General features: G+C 37.8%; 2 protein-coding genes across 2 annotated transcripts in view; both read right to left on the reverse strand.

Annotated features, from left to right (window-relative positions):
- Window positions 1–2,050: 2,050 nt before the first annotated feature.
- On the reverse strand, window positions 2,051–7,543 carry LOC306861022 (zinc finger protein 16-like). The gene is made up of 3 exons (XM_079403079.1): window positions 6,769–7,543; window positions 5,061–5,225; window positions 2,051–4,404 (listed from the first exon to the last, which is right to left on the reverse strand). Exons 1-3 carry the CDS (start codon window positions 7,448–7,450, stop codon window positions 3,695–3,697), a joined length of 1,557 nt encoding a protein of 518 aa, XP_079259205.1. The 5' UTR covers window positions 7,451–7,543; the 3' UTR covers window positions 2,051–3,694.
- A 971-nt stretch (window positions 7,544–8,514) lies between these two features.
- LOC306861105 (regulator of G-protein signaling 12-like) overlaps window positions 8,515–23,152 on the reverse strand; it is a gene marked incomplete at its 5' end in the record, with an annotated part of 44,876 nt that continues 30,238 nt past the window's right edge. The window contains 9 exons of the mRNA XM_079403196.1: window positions 8,515–9,186; window positions 11,744–12,190; window positions 14,383–14,494; window positions 14,873–14,931; window positions 15,323–15,413; window positions 20,359–20,485; window positions 20,757–20,830; window positions 20,918–21,124; window positions 22,991–23,079. Of these exons, the coding sequence (XP_079259322.1) occupies window positions 8,945–9,186; window positions 11,744–12,190; window positions 14,383–14,494; window positions 14,873–14,931; window positions 15,323–15,413; window positions 20,359–20,485; window positions 20,757–20,830; window positions 20,918–21,124; window positions 22,991–23,079 (1,448 nt within the window). The 3' untranslated portion in view covers window positions 8,515–8,944. The remainder of the gene's footprint in view (window positions 9,187–11,743; window positions 12,191–14,382; window positions 14,495–14,872; window positions 14,932–15,322; window positions 15,414–20,358; window positions 20,486–20,756; window positions 20,831–20,917; window positions 21,125–22,990; window positions 23,080–23,152) is intronic.

The raw sequence follows: 23,152 nt of genomic DNA on the forward strand, positions 1-23,152 counted from the left end.
GCAACATTTTATAAATGATGCCCCCTGGTCACTGGGGTTCCTCAGGGATCAGTTCTTGGACCCCTCCTCTTCTCTATATACACTACGTCACTGGGACCCATCATACAGGCACATGGCTTCTACCATTGCTATGCTGATGACTCACAGCTCTATCTGTCATTTCAACCAGATGATCCAACGGTAGCTGCACGAATCTCAGGCTGCCTGGCGGACATCTCGGCATGGATGAAAGAACATCACCTACAGCTCAACCTGGCAAAAACTGAGCTTATTGTCTTCCATGCCACTCCAAATCTACAGCATGACTTCACCATCCAGTTAGGTTCATCAACAATTACCCCATCAAGTTCGGTCAGAAATCTTTGATGTCCAGCTGACTTTCAAAGACCACATTGTAAAAACTGCTCAGTCTTGCAGGTTTGCACTGTACAACATCAGAAAGATCAGGCCCTTCCTAAAAGAGCATGCTGCATAACTTCTTGTCCAGGCCCTTGTCATTTCTAGACTGGACTACTGCAATGCTCTTCTGGCTGGACTTCCATCATGCACAATCAAACCTCTACAAATGATTCAAAATGCAACGGCACGACTTTGTCTTTTTATCTCCCTGCACTGGCTCCCGGTAGCGGCTCGCACTGATACTTGCATATAGAACCACCACAGGCTCCACACCCGCCTACTTCCACTCACTTTTATTAATCTACATTCCCTCCATAAGTCTGAGATCTACTAGTGAACGACGCCTCGTGCTCCCATCACAAAGAGGCACAAAATCACTTTCCAGAACGTTTTCGTTCACCGTTCCTGGATGGTGGAATGATCTTCCAGCCCCTATCCAGAATGCTGATTCCCTGACAATTTTCAAGCGACTCACCTCTTTCAGCAGCATCTGACCTCATCCTAAAAAACAAAAACAAAAACCACCTTTGCTTCTCGACTTAATCCCCAGTCTATTGTACTTGTTTGAACAATGGCTGAAACTTGGTATTACGAGCACTTCCTGTGTCTATTTGCCTCTTTAAGATGGATCGCTTGATGTATTCCCCAAATTGTAAGTCACTTTGGATAAAAGCGTCTGCTAAATGACTAAATCTAAATGTAAAGCAAACCGTTTTTGTCAATTTGTGAAGAATATTTTGACCAATTTATGAAAAACTGGTATACACTGGATATGTATAAGCTTAAATGAATTGCTAATTGCTAAAAAAAGTACACAATTTAGAGTAGATTTATTTGATCAATAATATATATATATATTACTCAAATAATTTAGATTTCATCTATAATCAAAAATTAATTTTGTGTAGGCAACTTTTGTAATCTCTGCATGAGAATTTGTTGCTTTTCCTCGGTGTTTTCCTAGTCTTGCAATCACACACAGCCCTGCAATCTCCTGGAGAAATGACAAGTTCAGCTGGCAGTGTGTTATTAAGGCGTTGTGATTACTGACGGAGACTTGTCACCCTCTGATAAAGAAAAATAGTTGGCAGGATGTTCTTTCTCTCAGTCTCTCCTGACATACAGGTTCCCGTCTCTTAAATGTCACAGCAACATTTTCTCATGCATTTCTGAGAGACGTTTACAGGAGGAATGACCGCAACAGGATTAGGCCTGTCAAGCGCACTTCATACATGTCTGGGTCCATAGCAATTTCAATGCAGGTTAAAAAACAAACACATGACTTCATACACAAGTGTTATATTTAATGTGCTTCAATCGCGTGTCATGATGTCAACAACCGCTTACTTACAAATACAACAACTTGAACCATATCTTAAGAGTATTTATTAATTACACTTTAGTTTATTTCAGTACAGTTTGCCTTGGGCAGACCATTCAAGGTAGAGAAATGACAAATTGTACCTTTTTATGCTATTTAATTGGTAATATGCAGGCTATTTTGAGATCACCGCTATGTAAAAGTAAATAAATCTGATGGATTGCTTGGATTTCCAACACTTAATAAACCTCATACAGTCATTTCCATGAAGTGTGTCCAGGTTCATTTCCTGAATGACACATCTTTTCTAAATCCATATTTCCCCCCCCCCCCCCATTTAGTTATATTTTTCCAAACTTATAAGCTGTTAAAATACAGGTAGACATATATAAATAAAAAAGTTAATAGTGCGATCACATAATTAAAACAAATTGAAAACATACAGATACGCTGACTGTCCCGGTGATGCAGTAAGTCATCCCCACGATGGCGCACACACACACTCAAAACAGAACCACTCGCGACTACAGGTTTGTAGTATCTTTTCAAAATGACACTGCAGTACAGTTTAATCATTTCTGTATCATTATTTTGTAACCATTTTCAATTATATCAAAAATGGATACATTAGTTGTATGCTGGGCAACCCTAATAACACTTAGAATGTAACTTGTAAATATATCAAATAATATTTCCTGTTTTATCTTATTCATTTCACAGGCATTTATGATCAGACTTGATTATTAGATACTAATGATTGGATTTGGATGCATACCGTGGTATTCTTATAAGTACCATCTCAGCTGGCACCTTGATATCAATTTGACGTTAAATAGTAGTCAAGACTGCTGTAACAACTTTAAATCCAGTTTGGACTGCAATTGCTTCCAGTGGTAATTGTGTAAAAACAGCAAGTTAATCCCTTACTGATATTATTTAATGTATATGTAGGCCAATATATGTTTGATGTTCAATTTACATCAAATCAATGTCATGTCAAGTTTTTGACGTCAGTTTGATATGCATATTTGACTTGTTTTTGGACCCGTTTTTAACGTTAAACTAATATCTTTTAAACATCAATTACCAACTGCGATGTACACAATTGATCAAACGTTTACGGTAAGTTAGTTGTTTTTGTTTTTTAGGAATAGTTTCATTTGGCAAGGATGCATCAAGTTGGTCTACAAATGAGAAGAAAAAAAAAACCTAACTAAATATTCTGAAAACGTATCACCGTTTTCAGAAACATACAGCACAACTGTTTTCAAAATTGATATGAAATTATTCTTAAGCACCAAATCATCATATTAGATGAATTCTAAAGGATCGCGTGACACTGAAAACTGGAATAAAATTATTGGTAATTATTCAATACAATAGGTATGTATCTAAATAATGTATTACAATCTCACACCATGGTACATTTTTGTAAGGGTGGAATAGGGAATGTCATGTTGAATCATTATTAATGTATAATTATTTAACTTAAAAGACTCACTATTGTTTAATTAGTTTTTATAAGACATATTTCACTGTTAATCTGGCCCTGGGGCCCTGTTATCTGCTTCTAAACAGAGTCAGAATAACCTTTTGCGAGAAAATCAGAATTTTCAAAAATGAACAATTAAAACACATCAAATGATATTTAGTGCAGTCTTGAAATACTGTGTATGGACACTCAAACTCTTTTTATGTTTGACGCTTGAAGAAATTATTGCAAAATGTAAAAAAAAAATGAACATTTAACAAGCAGCAAGTTACCGTTAAAGATGACGTTAATTAACTTGAATGACACAGATGTCCTTATTCATACAGCTTAATATTTACGATGAAACCTGATGTTGTTTTATTGTTATAACGACCTCTCTCACATTTCTCTTCGACCGAGCTTCTTTCTCGGACTTGAAATGGATCCTGAACCAGCAGTCGAGGAAGTAACAAACCACTTTTAGTAAACATCCGTCACTCTCGTTACCCGGTTTGCACCTTGTCTTCCTGTGCCCATGCTGGACTGTGGCCACTGGCTAACTGGGTAGCTGGCATACAGCGATGACTCTTATATGTGCCCAGATGCCTGAAGCTCCGCCCACACTGGTAGCAAGAGTAGGGCGTAGCGCCGCTGTGAATGCGCATGTGTGTGTATAAGTTGCCCAGCTCTTTAAATCTGCGTCCGCATTGGGGACAAGCGTAGGGACTCTCTCCCGTGTGCACGCGCTGGTGGCGTTTCAGTCCGGACAGCACTGGGAAGCCCTTACCGCACTGCGGGCAGGGGAAGGGGCTCTGGGCTCCGCTGTGACTGAGACGGTGGCTCTTGAGACGCGCGGCGTGCCGGAAACGCTCTCCGCACTCGGGGCAAACGAAGGGCTTCTCGCCGGTGTGGATGCGCTGGTGCTGCCGCAGGTTGCCCAGATAGTTGAAATGACGCCCGCAGTCACTGCACTCATATCCACCTTCCACTTTCTTCTCCCGTGCACCCCGGCCAACAGGTCTTTCTGTGCCTCCCAGAGCTCGGCCCACCTCGCCCGAGTCGGCCTCTCCGCAAGAGGAAGAACCGCCCGGGGCCGACTGCAGAGTGCTCTCGTCATGATGCATGAGTTTGATGTGCTCCTCCAGGAAAGAGGAGTCAGGGCAAAGGGTTCCACAGAAGGGGCAGATGAAGGTGTGAGAGGAGAACTGCTGACCTGGAAAAGACGGTCAGTAATTCAATTCTTATTTCCAAATCATATCAAAAGGATTTAAAAGGACTGTTTGTGAAGCAGATCACAAAAGATAAGGTTGCTATCATTGCATCTATTTTTAAACAATGCATTATGACTAACGTTGTCATACATACACGCTAGTTCAAATGTTTGGGGATAATTTTTTTTTTCTATTTTTTATTTATTTAGGAAGGATGCATTCAATTGATAAATTATTATTATAATGCATGAAATATTTCTATTTCAAATAAATGCTGTTCTATTCAACTTTCTATTCAACAGAATTCTGAAAAACATGCATTATGTTTTCTAGAAAAATATTATTATTATTTAATATTTCTTGAGCACCAAATCATCATATTAGAATGATTTCTGAAGGATCATGTGGCACTGAAGACTTGAGTTATGATGCTGAAAATTCAGCTTTGCAAAACAGGAATTAATTACTTTTTAAAATATATGAAAATCTCAAGACTAGGACTAAAAACTCACAGTAAACAAGTTTAAGGGTAAGGATCAAGTATTGAATTCAATAAAAAAAAATAAAGATCAATTAAATGCTAACATCAGGGTCAGAGGTGCACAACACCTAATGCTTCCCAGTTGCATTCATGTAGAGTTTGCATTGAAACACTGACCTGGCTCCATTCTGTCCATACTGTCCTCCGCTGGGCTGCTCCTGTCTTCCCGCGGGGAGCCCTGAGCGTCCAGAGGAAAATGGTCAGACACTGACCTCAGACTTCCTTCGGTTTCATCCTCGTCATCCACAGTGGGAACATCTTCACATTTAGTTTCAGTATCACCTAAAGAAGCAGAAGAGAACATGGACAAAAACAACAGGGTGTTGTTAATTTATTCAGATGACGTTGAACTTGAAATTTAGATTTTTTCTTCAAACACCTTTCAAATGTCAGCAGTCATTAACAAAGAATTAAATGTATAACTGAAGCGAGGCAGAATTCAATTTGATGTAGTGTATTTAAATTAAAAAAAAAAAAAAAAATCAATACCGACCGTCACATATTGCGTTTCGTTATTCTTTTGTACGCTATTTAAAACACGCAGCGAATTCGTTCAACTGCATTTCCTTTCCCTGCTCTCTCTTCATCTCTCTGTCACTCACGCGTCTCTCCCACACACACGCACACAGCCCCTCCCCTCCGTGCACACCACTACTGTCTGGATCATCTGTGGAGAGAAGACGGCTGGCGAAAGGTTGGTATCTCGTGAACACTTTTAACACACAATCACAGATTAAAATGTGCTATAAAATAGTTTATATTCTGAATACAATAGTTTCAGTGTGTTGATGTTACTGTAAGTCCCGACACTTAGCAAACGCGATTGCGCCCTCTTTAGAAAGTTAACTAGTCGCAAGTTTGCGGTAAAATGTAGGCTAGCCTAGTTGGGTTGTCAAAACACTATATGTAGCAGCTGTGAATCAAATAAACGTATTATAAATTATGTCGTTTCTTTACTCTTACACCGAATGTTGTCCTTTAGGGGATCCAATCGTTATTTTCATCTGCAACACCCCCCCCCCCCCCCGCTACAATGATTGCATACTTTATAGAATTATATGCATCTATATATTTTGTAATGTATGTAATTTATTAAATGTATGCATACGCCAATGAATGCATACTACAAACACGCATGTAATGCACATATTACATGCATACTATATGCAACTACATATATACTACAAACACGCATGTAATGCATGCATATTACATGCATACTATATGCAACTACATATATACTACAAAGACAGCATACAAACTATACACATGCATACGTTACACAACTGCATTCATCTATATACCATAACGCATGCACACTATAAACTATATGCAATCATAAGACACAATGCATGCATATTATATGCAACAACATGCATAGTAGTCAACATTTCAGGTGGATCAAAACCTTGCATCAAAGTTGTCCTAAAACCAAAATGTGTTCTTGTCTTAGGACAACTTTGATGATTTTTTTTTATCCACTTCAAATGTTCACTACTGTATTTCGATTAGAACACAAACAAGAATCAACTAGACGCATACTAAAAAGAAAACATGGGCTATACCACGATACATGAAAACTATATGCATCTATATACATATTGCAATGCATGGCATGCAAACTATATACATGCTACAGTAGTGCATGCATACTTTAAACAACTGTATTCGTCTATATACTAGAATGCATGCATACTATACACACTATAGTCATTCGGCAATGCATGCAAACAAATGTAAGATACAATTCATGCATATTACAAACAACTACATGCACACTACAGTCCGTGTCTACAATACTCTAGGTTATATGACAAAGCAGTACCTTTAAACTCTGCTGAGTTGAGCTCGACTCCTGTCATCCACTCATAGTCATACATGCGCTTGCTGGCGGACGGCAGCATGCTGAAGATGTCCGTGTCAGCGTCGGTGTCCGCGGCTCCGCTGTCCGTCCACAGGCTCAGAGACGCGTGCGGATGCGTTTCAGATCCAAACGCCTGGTCGCTCTCCACTTCAGCAGCGCCCCGCTGGTTCTTATCCTTCATCAGATAGTCGCAAATCGCGTTGATGTTCTCCTTCTTCACCACGGGCGTCCCGGGTTTGGCTTTCTTCGAGTCGGCGCCGTGTTTCTGGCCCGGTTGATGCTCTGCTCTCCTAAAGTCCAGGCTGCTGGAGTTAGACCCCCTCCCGTCTTTCTCCGTCGACTCCAGCTTGGCTTTGAGCAGCTCGATCTCGTCGGTTTTCTCGCGGAGCTCCATTTTTAGGACTCTGATCCGGACGCTGACCAGCTTGCGTATCTCGGACAGCGCGGACTCCAGCACCACCGTGATGTTCCTGCCCAGGTGCTCCGTGATCTCGGTCACCGAGCACACCAGCTGCTCGTCGGGCTCGAGCTCGGACAAATCCTCCTCGTCTCGGCTGAAGGACCCCGCGTTGTCCATAAAAGCGGCCTGGGACTCCGAGGACGGGCCTGTTTCCATATAGCAGTGGTTTCTCTTTCGGTTCATGCTGAAGAGCGCAGGCACTCAGCGCCGATGGGACAGTGTTTTGATCGCGATGGACACTGACGATACAGCAGAGAGAGACACCAGACGAACTTCCTCCCACTTCGGAAGTTGACAAAATAAACAGCGCCCCCTACAAAGCCATCCTGTAGCCATAGATAGATAGATTTTTCTTTTATGCCAAAAATCATTCGAATACTAAATAAAAATCATGTTCCATGAAGATATTTTGTACATTCTCTACCATAAATATATCAAAACTTCAATAAATAAATAAATTGATTAATATGCATTGCTAAGGGCTTTATTTGGCGATTTTTATATATATTATATATATATATATATATATATATTTTTTTTTTTTTTTTTTGCACCCTCAGCTTATTTATTCAGCTTTCAAATGATGTATAAATATCAGTAAAAAAAAAAAAAAAAATTGACCTTTATGGCTGGTTTTGTGGTCCAGGGTTGAAGTTGAGGTCATTTAATGATTAACTGCTGCATCCTTAAATAGGCAGGCTATTTTAATATTATTTTAATACTATACTAAGTAGCCTATAAACGACATAATTTGTCATTACACTTAAAATATTTGTCTTCAAAGACTAGTTGTGCCCACACAACATAGTATGTCAAAGCTAGTATAGAAAATTAGAAAGGTCTATTTGAGCAGGTTGGAGGAAGAAGAAGATGATGAAGAAGCAGATTTTTGAAGCAGGAGAAATTCTGTCTTGTATAATGGCCAGTAGATGTCGCTCTTTAGACGTGTTTTAGACTTTAGACTTCATTTACAACTGTATTGGTTTGCTTCGTTTTACACTGTTTTTGGTTCTTTCCCAATTTTCAGCTGTTCTTCGATGTGAACTTTTCAGCAAATATTTTTGCACGCATGCAAATATGTATATATGTAATTTGCCATGCTCTTGCTCTTTCTCCTAAAAGTTCCTCTTTGAAGTATAAAATTACCTCACTAATGACAAAAAAATAGTAAAAAAAAAAATAGTTACAGTATAAACACAGTGAACCCCACACTTAGAATAAAACAGATGACTCAAAAAAAAAAAATTAAATGCTTATTTAATAATTAATTTATTTGTGTCTTTTAAAACCGAATATTTTTTTTTAACTTAAGACTAGATGTGTTTGTTTTTCCAAAATTACAGTACAAGACAGCCTTGAAAAAACCAAACATTCCATTTAAAGGAACTGATGTGACTTGATGGACTAAATTCCACTATAACTACTGAAACCATTTGCATTTACCTCCCACTACAATTTTCCATCTAGTTACACTGATGTGCTCTATGATCCCAATCTAACACTGAACACAGTTTTTCTTTTTTATCATTATCATTAAATAAAAAATGGTCTAAAGTTACAACATATTAACGAATAACCCTTTCAATCTTAGGTTACATTATTAACATACACAATATTTTCCACATACTCATTTTGGCTCCATATCAGTCTTTGAAAATGTCCAGCAAGCAGCTTCCTTCAGACAAACGTTGCTTTGTATTGCACTGTGTCGCTCTCATCGACTTCCAGCACCCCACTGAGGGGACGGGGCACTTCTGTGGAGGGGTAAATGCCATTTCGCATTTTGTTCTGGCACTGGCGAAGCTCAGCTGCATAACCCTCGAAGCTGTCCTCCAGAGTGACCCCCTTGTCCAGCACTTGGGCTGCTGAAGAGGGATGGTTGTTGACAGCTGAAGTGCATGTGTTTCCTTCTTGTGTACCTGGAGAAAATTTTGCAATCAAGTCAGTACAGCACATATAAAGGAATATACAGAGAATTTGTGACCCTGGATCACAAAACCAGTCATAAGTGTACATTTTTTTAAACTGAGATTTATGCATCATCTTAAAGCTGAAATAAATAAGCTTTCCATTGATGTATGGTTTGTTTGGATATGACAATATTTGGTCAAGATACAACTATTTGAAAATCTGGAATCTGAGGGTGCAAAAAAAAAAAAAATATTGAGAAAATTGCCTTTAAAGTTGTCCAAATGAAGTTCTTAGCAATGCATATTACTAATCAAAAATTAAGTTTTGATATATTTACGGTAGGAAATTTACAAAATATCTTCATGGAACATGATCTTTACTTAATATCCTAATGATTTTGGGCATTAAAGAAAAATCAATAATTTTGACCCATAGAATGTATATGTTGGCTATTGTGACCCGTGCAACTTATGACTGGTTTTGTGATCCAGGGTCACATTTGGGAATTGGGAACCAGAATCAGATTTGGTTGATTGGGAAAGGAAAGTCAGGTTCAAGTTCCATTTTAAACTCTCTGCAAATTACTTCTTGATTTATTGACATGATTGTCACGTCACACAAGTCTGAACATGGATATGCTTTAGAATAATATTGCTTTAGCAGAGTGGAGCGGTGTGATTTTGACTGCAACGAGGAGCGGATTTTTTAAAAGTTTTCACTCGCTCCAAGTGCGCTCCACCACCGCTCCATCCCGAGTACAATTCATGCCAACAGCCCGTAATGTATCTGCATATTTAGCAAGAATTCACGTTAAACATATTTAGCTAGCTAGACAGAAAAGGATCACTCAAATCAGAAAGAATATGAAGGCTATGATGACTGCAGTGGACATGAGCGGGAAGTTATAGTTCTCATTTGTTTTACTATTATTATTATTATTCATGTATCTAAATCTACTCCCTAGTATTGCAGCAAGTGGTTTAGTGTAAAAAATGAGTATAACAAATTTACAGAGGAATCAGAATTAGATGCGAGTAGAATGTTTCTAGTCCATGATCACTGTTAACAGACAAACAATGGAGATGGAAGAGCTTTCTTCGTCTTCATGCTGTGATAGGTTACTAATGCATTTCATGCAGTCATCTTAATTTAAAGCTTCCAGTAGGTTGGAAAGATACTTTTGGTGTAAAAACATGCTTTGAGGTTTCAGGTCTGCAGACATCTTGAACAACAAATTCCAGTATGTTTTTCAAATGCAATCAAGGCAATCATGAATGAAAAAAGTTCAGATGCAGAAAAGTAAGGAAAGGAGCATAAAGAAACATGATAACACCAGGAAAGTAAAGGGATGAGAAACAAGATCACAGGCAAGTCTAGACTGATTTTGCTAACATTTATTAGATCTAATCAGATTGACACAGGATCAACATGATCACTACAAAGGAAACAGGATGGCAAGCAAATCAACAATGCCACTGTTTGAGAGCAGAGCATATAGCTTGAATCTTAAGGTGTTTACAAAGTGTATTGTGAAATACTGGAAGAGTATTCCTGCCAGAACAACTGTGATTAAAGTCTCACATTCAGCATTGTTGAATCGCACTTTAGGCAATGATTAGATGGGTAGAGACACATTTGCACAGTTTGTATTGAAAGGAAATATCAAAAATGAAAATGATTATAAATGAAATGATTATTTACAGTCCTCAGAAACACTGTAAACAGCACAGTCTTGATACACCCATTTGAACACTTTCAGATTACAACATAATCTACAGTCTTATTTTCATAAGGATGTGTCAAAACAAGACAAATTAATGCCTCATTAATTTAAAGTTTTCAACACATACACATTACATAGTCTACAGTACAGAGAAACTGGCTATGATTCAAATGCAATGTCATGTCACAATATTTATAAGTGCATAATCCATATTTTTTCACAGTTTATAGTACATACTTTTGCATATGTAGTTTATAGTACAGTACATATGCAGTAACCCAGCTTTCCATTTCAAGCACAGCTTCACCATTGTTCAAAAATTTAGCGTCAGTATGATTTTTTTTAAAAAGTATTCAGCAAGGAAACGTTAAATTGATCAAATGCGGCAATAAAAGGTATATACAATGTTACGAAACATTTCTATTTCAAATAAATGCTGTTCTTTTAAAAGTTCTATTCAACAAAGTATCCTGAAAACTATCACGCTTTCCACAAAATATTAAGCAGTACAACTGTTTTCAACATTATAATAATAATAAGAAGAAAGTTCTTTTTAATTGTGATAATACTTCACGGTATTACTGTTTTCACAAAATTTTTAAATGAATAAATGTAGCCTTGTGAGCATAAGAAACGACCTTTAAAAACAAAAATCTTACCGACCCCAAACTTTTGAACGGTAATGTGTATAAATATGAAGTTGACACTAGTCAGATCAATACTATCAATACTATGAATTTGGGATGTGTGTTTATAATATTACATGAATCCATTCAAACATGCCACCCACCACATGCACACACACACAGCCACACTCACGGCTAGTCAGGGGGGAGAAATACCTGGGCTGGGATGCCTGTGTAAACATGCCAGAGGAGTGAAGTTGGCCTCAGGTAGGCTGCCCTCATAAGGGGGCGGAGGCAGAAGCAGAGTGGAGTTAGGGCTGTTGATGTCACCCTCCCCCACAAGAGTCAGGTCACCCAGCCCATCCTCTTCCTGACCCTGCGGACCAGAGGAGTGTAGGATGGGGGAGAGTGGGGCAGTGAAAGGGGGCGAGTCAGGGCTGGGTGCACACTGGTGTCCGTTCGAGGAGCTGGGTTTAGGAGGTTGGGGGGAGGTGGTGGTGTGGCCGGGTTTATGAGAGGTGGGGGTTGAGGAAGCAGGGGGTTGGGGTTCGTGATCAGGGTTCACACGGAGAAAGTCAGGGAGCACAAGGTCTTCTTTCCTCAACAAGCCTCTCTGGTCGTCGACACGACTGCTCTGAGCACGACTCAACAACTCGAAAAATTCTAGAAAAGAAGAATATTTAAGGAAAATATGTTAGGTTTATATATAATATATACATAATACATGCATGCACGTGTATTTATATATACATAATAAATATACACAGTACACACACATACATTATGTAAACAAAAACTTTTATTTATTAGCTATCAGTGGTTCAACCCTAACGCTATGAAGCTACAAGAATACTTTTTGTACGTAAAGAAAAAAAAATAACGACTTCATTCAACAATTAAATAAACCACTGATGGCAGATGGACTATTCTGACGATGTTTTTTATACTTTTCAGTGCCTTGACAGTGTTATTTGTTTACTTGGTAGTCAATGCGACAGTCACAAGCCTCCCGGTTTTCATCCAAAATATCTTAAATTGTGTTCCGAAGACAAACAAAGCTTTTACGGGTTTGGAACGACATGAAGGTAAGTGATTAATGACAAAATTTTCATTTTGGGGTGGAGTAACCCTTTAATCTTACCCTATCCCTAAACTTGTTATTTAATAGATTAAATGCACTAGATTGTTATTGAATAAAACGTGGAGACACGTTTTTAATTAAAATATTCATATTAATCAAATTATTCAAGGATTTATTGACTTTTAATGCACCTTATTTATTAGTATAATATTTTGTTTAACCTGTTTTCATGTCCGTTACTATCGCCAATGAGCTCACTGCTCAATATTCAAATACCTGGCTTCAGTGTTGCCAATTTGGGGATTTTGTCGCCAAATTTAGCTACTTTCTCATTGTTGCTGCGACTTTTTTTTGCGAAAAGGAGCTATTTTAGCTATATTTAAATAAAAATAGCGATTGTTTAGGAATTTTTTTATTTTTTACTTGGCCACACCTTAGGCCCAGACCTCTCACGTTTGCTCTAAATCATGCCAATAGGCGCGTTGTCAGTGTATGACATCAAAGTACCGTGAGAGCCATTCGAAAGCACAGGATCCGTCTGCTCTCTTATCGCTCTCGCAGTACTTTGATGTCATACACTGACCATTCTGCGTCGCTTAAGAGTCTGCGCAGTGAACACACATCAGTACGTCTGCCATTCAGATATGATGACACACACCACCATTTCATTATAAGCATCAAGATATCGGAGAAAAAAATATGATTACATCAAGGCACCAACGACTCAGTGCATGAACATCTTGTTTTAACCACAGACACAAAAGTTATACCACAATTCATGCACAATCATGTCAACCAGATACTGAGAGACAGTGCATCATCGTGTCATGTGTGCTGGGATGCAGTATTTTGCTCTTACTTTTTAGTACTAGTGTGTTGACTGAAATAAGTTTGTATGAATAAAGGTTTTGTTTTTGGAGAATCATAATATTTCTTACCTGTTGTATTTGAGCAGGACAGGGATGCACTTTGGTGACACATGAAACAAATGCCCAACATTATGTGTCTTTACATCATTTCCATCAAGTTTGATGTGCTTGCAGATCACAGGAAGAATTTACTGATTCAAATGTGTCATGTAGAGTTAAAAGTAGGCCTAAGCATTTCCTAATTTCACTTCAGATTTTTTTGTTATAGGCCTACTTCATCTTTTGTTATATTTTTTATACTATCATTTGTAAAGTATATATATATATATATATTTACTTTCCTTTACCTTTACCAAATTTACCTGTATTTATTTTATTTTCATATTTGGCGACTTTTTGTGAAAAATGGAGACTTTTGAGGATGGTTCTAGAGATTTTCTGAGGGAGGGGTTTGGCAACACTGCCTGGCTTTTGTTTGCTGTAGCAGTTAGCAGCACACATCAGAAACCCTCCACCTTCCCCAGCTCCACCTGTATAGATCTGCTAGGGGTGATTCATGTATGCTATATGGGGGTTATTCATATATATGTGCAGCAGCAGTATTTCCTACATGCTCGCAGCAGCATGTTGTGGATGAATTGGCAGTAGGAAGTCTTGGTACTTGCTCTTTCGCAGCTGCGTAGTAGATCTATTCCACATAGACCAAATACAGTACATTAACATTGTCATGTACATTACCATGCCAATCCCTCCGAGAGTTGTCATGACAGAACTCTTTTTAAGCTAACAATTGAGGCAAACTTTCTTTATCTACTAGGTCTTAACAGGTTTTAAGTCCTCAAATACTTTTTGACCAAAACAATTGACAAGAAAACACTGAAAAGTCAAAGAAAGATAATATGTACCCTCTGCTTCATCTATATGATTCTTTTTCCCTTTCTTCCTCTCTGCAGCTGTCCGGGCATGCTTGTCTTCACCATCTCCTTTCGACGGTTTTCCTGCCAAGCTTTCATCTCTCTAGCAATGCAGTAAAGACAGATATGATGAGCTATGATGAATGACTCTTGGGCTGAGTGTCTTATAAACTGACATGTTTATGAAGGTTTTTTTTATTCCCTTTATATAATAGGAATCATGTCTGAACAGTGTACAAAGCCATTTCTAATGCACACTGATATTTCAAAACAACACGAACACAAGTCATACATGTAACCACAAGTTCATGCTCACCACATCCATGCACGCTTAGAGTTAGTAACGTAAAGAGAATGTTATTTAGCTTAAGATGCATTTCGTTTCTGCATGATGGCTGCAATTTGAGTATATTGTATATGTAGAGGATTGAAGCAAGCATGACATCTCACACACTACTGTATTTACTGAAATCAATCTCACCTCTCTTGGCAGACTTTTCTTGGCAGCTGGTGTTTTGCAGTTGAGTGTTTTAGACTTGTCTGGTAGAGGAGTACAACAAAACAATTACCCAAAGGAATGTTGAAATGACCCTGAACACAATTACTTGATATAATCAGAGAAGTGGAGAACTTGATAGTGCACAAGGCCATGTGTGTACGTTTTGATAAAACATTTCTAAAAAATGTAGAATGTGTTCTGTTATGGTTATAGGTTAGCTGTATATCAAAAACAAGACTAATCTATGGAATGTCCTCAGTGTGTTTTTTTTTTTTTTTTTTAGGTGAAAATGCAGAATTTATTTTGTGAGGGATAGGTTTAGGGTTAGTGGATAGAATATGTTTGCACACTATAAAAATCATTATGTCTATGAAAAGTTCCAATAAAACATGAAAACCCAAAATGTGTGTGTGTGTGTGTGTGTGTGTGCACCTTTGGCTGGATCAGCCCTCTCCAGTACAACTCGTAGGCCATCGAGGTTTGATATGGGCACTCCAAGATCAAGAACCTCTGTCTCTCCACTCTAAAAATTTCAAACATTTAGCATTAGACTCTTTTCTCAGGAAATGTGACTTTACAAATTAATTTTGATTGATGGCAGTTATTTTTTCTTTGGCAAATACAGCTTACTGTTCAAGTTTCAATACAATTTAAGGCTTGATTAACCACAGAAAATAATTTCTGTGCATCTCTCAGTGTGTACAGTAATGCACTCACAATGGGACAAAGTCTATGGGACCAGACACTGCACAGGGACATTAAACTACATACTGTTTTGAAACAGTACCCATTACCAGGGGCATCAATTGAAACTTTTTGTGGCACAAGTCCCAGTGAAATACAGCTGTGCCCCAGTTTAAATTTACTGATAAATACTTCTCTGATGGAGGAGATTACAATTTATCGACCTGATAATCATGTTACCCATGTTATAATACTCCAACAATCATATCATTAGTGGTTTCTGCAAGCTGTTTAGAATCAAAACTAGTGATGCTAGTCACAAATAAATCACTCTTTTGATCAAACGGGTTTGCAATAAGGTCTGAAATTAAAAATGAATCAAACTGAATCGTGAACAGTTCACTGAATCTGTTGCATCGGTTTCTCACACCAAAACGGAATACTGAATACTCCTGCTCATAATACTTGAACATTATACATGTTAACATGTGACTGCTAATTAAATTGATTAATAACCTTGTCTGTGTACAATCTGATATTTTTCAAATCCTGCCGTGACTATATGATGTTACTATCCACAAAGTACTTTTAATTTAAATGTGCAAACTTCATTTACAAGAATTACGGTAACTCAAGACTAGAGGTTTATGCACCCTGAACAGCATTCCAATTGCTTTAAGGATTATTTAGACAACTTTATAGCTCAAATAGCACAAATTATTTATATGGAAGAATTTAAATAAGCAATTGAAAAATACAAGCTGCTTTTCAGTCTTCTGGAATATCTTGCACCACCAACACAGCTTGTGCTTGTTTTTAACTTAACTAGTTTTGAAACCAGAACATTCCTTTTGGTACTAAACTCAGGGTGCGAACTACGGGGGAGCTCGGCTCCCCTTAATAAGACATGGGCTCCCCTGAAAACATAATTTGTGAAATTTTGGGGGGTCTCAAAAAATATTGACAATGTGTTATTTTGACGTACAATTTCAGTTTTGTGTAATGTGATCATCGTGGATTATTATGTGTAAAATTGCAAAAATATTAATTCATGCACGACGGCGATTTAAACCTAATTCACTTCAATAAAGATAACTATACATGCTATTCTTGTCATGAGCATCAAGGTGTGGGGGCGCTGCGGTGCAAATTCATTCCACTCATGTTTAGTGCATGTTAACTTAAAGATTCGTAGGAAAAATATAAACATTGGATTCAACATTGGCCGTAGATCTATGCGCGCAGTCCTTGAAATCCATTCTGCAGTTAGCATCATATAAGATCATATAGCCACCATGGCAAAAAGAACACAAGGCACACTCTTAGAGTAAAAGTGTGTAATTTTTTAACACATCGTTTCTAATTTACACATTTTGTGTCAATATTAAATAAAAATGTGTAGAAAAGAATAACGTCTTTTACACATATTTATGTGTAGTTTAAAAATCAACACAACTTGTGTATTTACACACAGTATTTAACACAATATGTGTGGACCGATGTGCGAACACTTTATGTGTAGTTTTTAAAGACGTCCGTTATTTAAATGAGCTGGTGTGTCAACCAATAGGATAACGTTAGGGTCTTTGAACAGAATCCAGTCAGCCCATAGTCATTTTAGTCTGTAATGATGAGACATGCTATTTCGTTTTACTGCTGTATTGTTGTAAGTAAAGTATCGGATTTATACCATAATCGCTTTACTATGTTAAGCGACTAACCCTCGCGTCAAAACTGCTCTCAAAACCACTTTTTTTTACTGCGGAGGAGACTGCTAGCAAGATTTCTGAAGTAAGATGTACTTGAAATCATATTTTGCTTACATTTATTAACAAAAACAATATTTCCTGCTGCTTATTGTTTTAATACTGTTTTAAACGTGCGGTCACAGCGAAATTGTGTGGGCAAAAACCCGGTCATTGTCAATACCACGACTGAGGTGCCCTTGAGCAAGGCACCGAACCCCCAACTGCTCCCCGGGCGCTGCAGCATAAATGGCTGCCCACTGCTCCGGGTGTATGTTCACGGTGTGTGTGTGTTCACTGCTCTGTGTGTGTGCACGTTGGATGGGTTAAATGCAGAGCACGAATTCCGAGTATGGGTCACCATACTTGGCTGAATGTCACTTCACTCAAATGTGTGTTTGTGGATGCGCGTACAGACCAGGGAACATTCTGATGTTGGCAAAGTTCTGAGCAGGATCCAGTCTTCAGAGAAGTTAATGTATTCCCAAAGGTGGACAAAAACATTGTGTTGGCTTTTAAAAGGCTATTTAGATAATGACTTTTACTCCTATGCTGTGGAAAAGATGGAGGAGTACAGACATTGATAATAAGAAATGTTTTTTGAGCATCAAAAGAGACTTCTTTCAAAATACTTTGGCCATGTTGGAGTCCCACATGGCCACCAGCAAAGTTTGGAAAAAAGTGAAATGACTGTGAAGGTGGGGTTATGTATCATGTTACCTAATGAGATGAAAATAACTGTTTTGCCCTATGTTGGATATTTCCTTTTTGACTGCTTAAAATTGTATATATATTCTGCAGTTCTATGAATGTAATTGTTGATATTTCATCATAATAAATATTTTGACAACCTAAACAACCAATGATTTTTCCATTCATTTTGTCAAATGTGAACATTTTGTTTAGAATTTCATGTGTTTTTTAACATAATGTAGTGAAGGACAGCACATAATGTGTTAAATTATACACGTTTACACATCTTTATGATAACCTTTCTGACACATTCGCTGTGTTAAAACCATCAACACAGTGAATGAGTAAAAATGAACACGAAAAACGTCCCAGAACACAGGTTGTGTCATCTTTCTAAGAGTGCAGTTTAATGGCATGACCGAATCAACTGCTGCAAGCCCTGTTAGCACACCTCCCTCCGGGATGACAATGCAAGAAGTAAGTCAATGTAGAGCCCTGGATTTCTGCCTGGGCCCAACGGGCCCCGACTTTTTTACACCTCTAGGGCCGGGCTTGGGCTAATTTCCACGTCATAGTTCAGACGTGGGCCGGGCCTCGTGCCGGTTTTGGGTTTCTCATTATTTTTATACTGTAGACATCCATGTGATGAAACTGTGATGAAAAAAATTGGTAGGCTGGTGGAAACAACACGAGACCACGCCGCGACTGAGAGCAGCTCGACGGTGTTTAGTGTCCCGCAGCAGCAGCAGCTGAATAGTTCTGCGTTCAAATGCACGCAATAGGCTAAAGCTTGCTGCAAAACCCCAGCAAACATAACCATGAATGTGTCTGCGGGAAATAGTAAGGAGATATTTGAATTATTTACTAATAAACTAATGTTTTCTGAGTCCGTGTCGCAAGGATGAAGTTGCTTTAGAGAGAAATGCATCTTGATTGATTATGATTAAATTATAATGAAAGAGTTTTTGTTTTCGATTTTTTATTTCGTTACGTAATAATTTAAAGTTTTCTATAGATATATTTATCATGTCTGTGAGGCATGTATTCGCTCAGCTTCGGTTCATTTTTGTGAAGCGCTCCTGTTCAAGACGGCAGAAAGCACATCATGTTTGTTTTCTTTGTTTTATAAAAGAACTACCTTTTGTTGATATTGTGAGTGCACACAAATACAAGTAGACCCTTTACAGGTCCGAATGATGCATTACTCTTACCTTTATTAAAAAAAAAAAAAAAAAAATGAGGGCGTAGGCTATTTTAATTTGTTTCCACTGAAAACAATCCAGGTGTTTGCGCTGGTGCATGTCCTGCAGAGCGCGCTTTAGCTTCCACTCTCCACACAAACTCAGATATAGGCTACACACATTATTATTATAGCGCAGGTTTAACGTTTAAACATTGTTATATGCTTGAACTGTTTTAGTATATCTATAGATTAGATAGATAGTATATATATAGATTATTCTATAGGCTATTTAACGAACAAAAATGCTCCAAACGTTTTTCTAAATTAACTTAATAAAATACAAAACGAAATATAATAATTTTGCCATTACACACAAAACTGAACTATTTTAATAGCCGAAACAGTAGTATAAACTGTTTTAGGAGAAGGGGGAAAAAAAAGACAGGCTCGGGCCGGTAATTCTGATAAACTGTCGGACGTGGGCCGGGCTAGGGCCTAAATTTGAGGCCCGTGCAGGGCTCTAAGTCCACGCGCAAGCACACAATCCCATAGACCCCCACCCCCGTAAAAAAAAAAAAGGTGGGCTCCCCCAAAGTCCACGGTATAGTTCGAACACTGACTAAACTCTTCTATGTGACTGAAATGTTAGCACCTGCTTTTAGCCTAGCTTTATATCTGTAGTTTCAGCTATGTGTCACATAAATCTTCTTCAATGCTTTTGAAGGCTAATGCTGAACGTCTGTGTTCTGTGATATAGTAAAAGCTACATAGACCACTGGCTAAAAATAAACTAGCTTTCATGCTTTGCGGAGCTGGCTTTGTTTCAAGCCATTACAGTCATTTCTCTCTGCTTAGTGCTGTCTTCCATTAACTTCTAAAAGCTAGCTCAGATGACCACTGTTTGACGTTTAAGAGGGGGAAAACTGCATACCACATAACTTCACACCCAGCTGCATGTACATTTCACATCATTTCACATCAGGAAATCCTTTTTTTTTTTCTTTTTTTTTTGACATAACATTTAAAAAAGATTGAATCTAAATCACAGATTAGATGAGACTTTTGTATAAAGACTGAATTCAGATCTGTACTCACAGTATACACAGCAAAAATACACAATGTATGCCAGCCATATCTGTAACTGGTCACAGTCAATCACTTACTATTCTTGCAACCAAGTCACCAAGGTGGAGTCCATACTTGGCAACCACAGGACGCAGAACCTCAGTCACAGGTTTTGTGGGCTTTGCTTTCAACCCAACTGATCTGTTAATGGGTACCAGGTCCAGTCTGAAAATAACAAACAGGGTGGATTTATTTATAGTCTAGTGGCAACCACAGCACACATTTGTTTGGTAGTCTTTTCTTCATTTATGAATTATGGTGCTTTTGGAGAGAAGAGATCATGCTGGTATTGAAGAGCATTTCCTACTGAATACGAAAGTCAACATAACTACATTTGGGTGCAATTATTTGGTTCATTAAACACTTAGGGATTGTCGTGAACTTTCAACTGACCAGATAGTCTGTGTGAAAGAGAGATGATAATAATAAAATGTACCTGAACAAAGTGCGTTTCTCAAGACGAAGTTCTCGGGCGCTGAGAGTAATACTATCTTGGTCCAACACCAAAGGCTAAGCAGGGAACAATAGGGGGAAAAGAGAAATCTTAGCATTCACAGAATAACTAAAGGCTATAAAAGCTGTGAAGAGTCTCTCTACCTTCTCTCCTCCGGTGAGGAAGAGGTCGACAGCAGCCAGGTTGATGTGCTGTTTTTGACAGAGCTCTAGCAGCACCTGTCTGATGGAGGCACCTTGTCGAAGAGGAATGGAGCGGCTGGAGCCGTCGGGTAGCATTACTGTACACGTCCTGCTACATCGCTCTTTGTCCTTTTCCCAAACAGAACTAGAACTTCTCAGCTCACACTGCTTTACACATACAAAACATTATAAAACAATCAAAGAAACAAAAAAAGTTAGTTTGTTGATGTGCCATGTTGCTACATTGCCTGGCAACTCTAATCAGTTTAATGAATTATATTATGTCAAATTACTTGTGTGGAAGTGTGGAAAATTTGTATATTCTGATTATTTTCATTAACGAACAGAGCTGGGTAGATTACTTACAAATTGTAATCCGTTACTGATTCCAGATTACATGACAAAAATTGTAGTCAGTAACGTAATCTGTTACATTACACATTTTAGGTAATATAATCAGATTACTTTTAGATTACTTTTGATTTAACTCGTTTATCACATTGATTTAAATAGCATTATCTTGTACCATAATGATGTAAAAAATGCAAAGAGTAAGAAAACTTGTTCCCTTCATTGTAATTTACAACATTACAGCATTAAACATTATATTACAGTTTCCCAAACTAGGGTTCGTAATGGAACTGCAGGGGGGTTGTGAGTTTAATGAAAAGCTGACAATTAATTAAATCATAAAAAATAAAATTAAAATAAATCATTTTAAAAACAAACTCCCTTTTTTATTCAATTTTTTTTTTTTAATTTGAACTCCCTTTTGAGGAAAGTCTCGTCACTTGGCGGCCATATTTGCAACGCCTCCAGTCAGCTCATACAATACAATCTTAATGAACAGGGGAATCCTGAAATCTCAAAAACTGCTCGCTGAACTCACATTATGTCAAATCAGAAAAAAAAAACTGAAATTAATTGCCCCATGAATGTTGTTTCTTATGCTCAAATAGCGTTTAAAAAGCTTATTTTTCAGGCTAGACCAGGCAATGCGCATGCTGAATCATAACCTGCTTCTACTGTGCATATGCATTGGTTAGTCTAGTCAGATTTCTATGGGAAATTTGGCCCTTTCATTTCGAAGGTGGGACTATTCCTCCATATTGCGTGTTGCAGTTTCTCCCATTCATAAGTATAGGAGTGAACAGTCTTTGTGTTTCTATAGTCTTTGTTTTAAATAAAACACTTACTAAAAAAGATTCAGTATTTTTATTTACCTGCATGCCATGTGATCATTAATCAAAGAAACCGTGAACATGCAAATGTGATACTTAATTATTGAAATATTTATTTTAAAATCTCAGGGGTACTTAAAGTAAATATATTTGGTGAATAAGGTTTAGATGACAAAAAGTTTTGGAATGCCTGCATTACATGCATCTAAGAAATAACGTGAATATGTGCATTTGAATTAGTTATAATTAATAATACATGGTTAAAAAACCTACAGAGTAATAATTAAAATAAAAATGAATGTGTTCATCAGTAGTTGATGCAATGTTGAAACCCTTCTTAAACCTGAAATGATTTTTGTAAATCCAGTGGTCAAATGCTGTCGCCACCCGACTAATGACTGATCTTTGTCTGAATGTCCGCAAGACTGGACTATTTATACATATATATAATAAGTATATAATCAGTAGGCTATTTTAGAAAGGAAAATTTAAAAGATGAAAAAGAGAAATTAGGGGGAATCAATGATTTAATTTATTGCTATTGTGTGAATAATATGTAATCATGTAATCCATAAAAAAGTAACTGTAGTCTGATTACGAGTATTTTAAAATGTAATTTACTCTGATTACAAGTACTTCATTTTTGGAATCTGACTACGTAATCCAGATTACATGTAATCAGTTACTACCCAGCTCTGTTAACGAAGCACTCTGTAAAACTCACAGTAATGCATGATCACAATTATTGCTTTGATTTTCTGAAAAAGCCTCCCCTGGCATATCTAATGTCTAAGTATTGTTGTAACTCCCTAGTGTCCTAAATGGTGCACTCCCTACCTCCCAATCCTCTTACCTCATTCTTTCCTCCGGAAGGCGAAGTGTTGAGCTCTTGACTCGCACCAGAAGACAGTGAACCCTGAGACTCTCTCCGCCCATTACAGTCTGTCCATACATATGGATAACCAATCAAAACATAGCAGATGTCACATATCACATATTACCATACATTAAACTG

The sequence above is a fragment of the Barbus barbus genome, assembly GCF_936440315.1.
Source record: "Barbus barbus genome assembly, chromosome: 1".
NCBI classification, from domain to species: domain Eukaryota; kingdom Metazoa; phylum Chordata; class Actinopteri; order Cypriniformes; family Cyprinidae; genus Barbus; species Barbus barbus.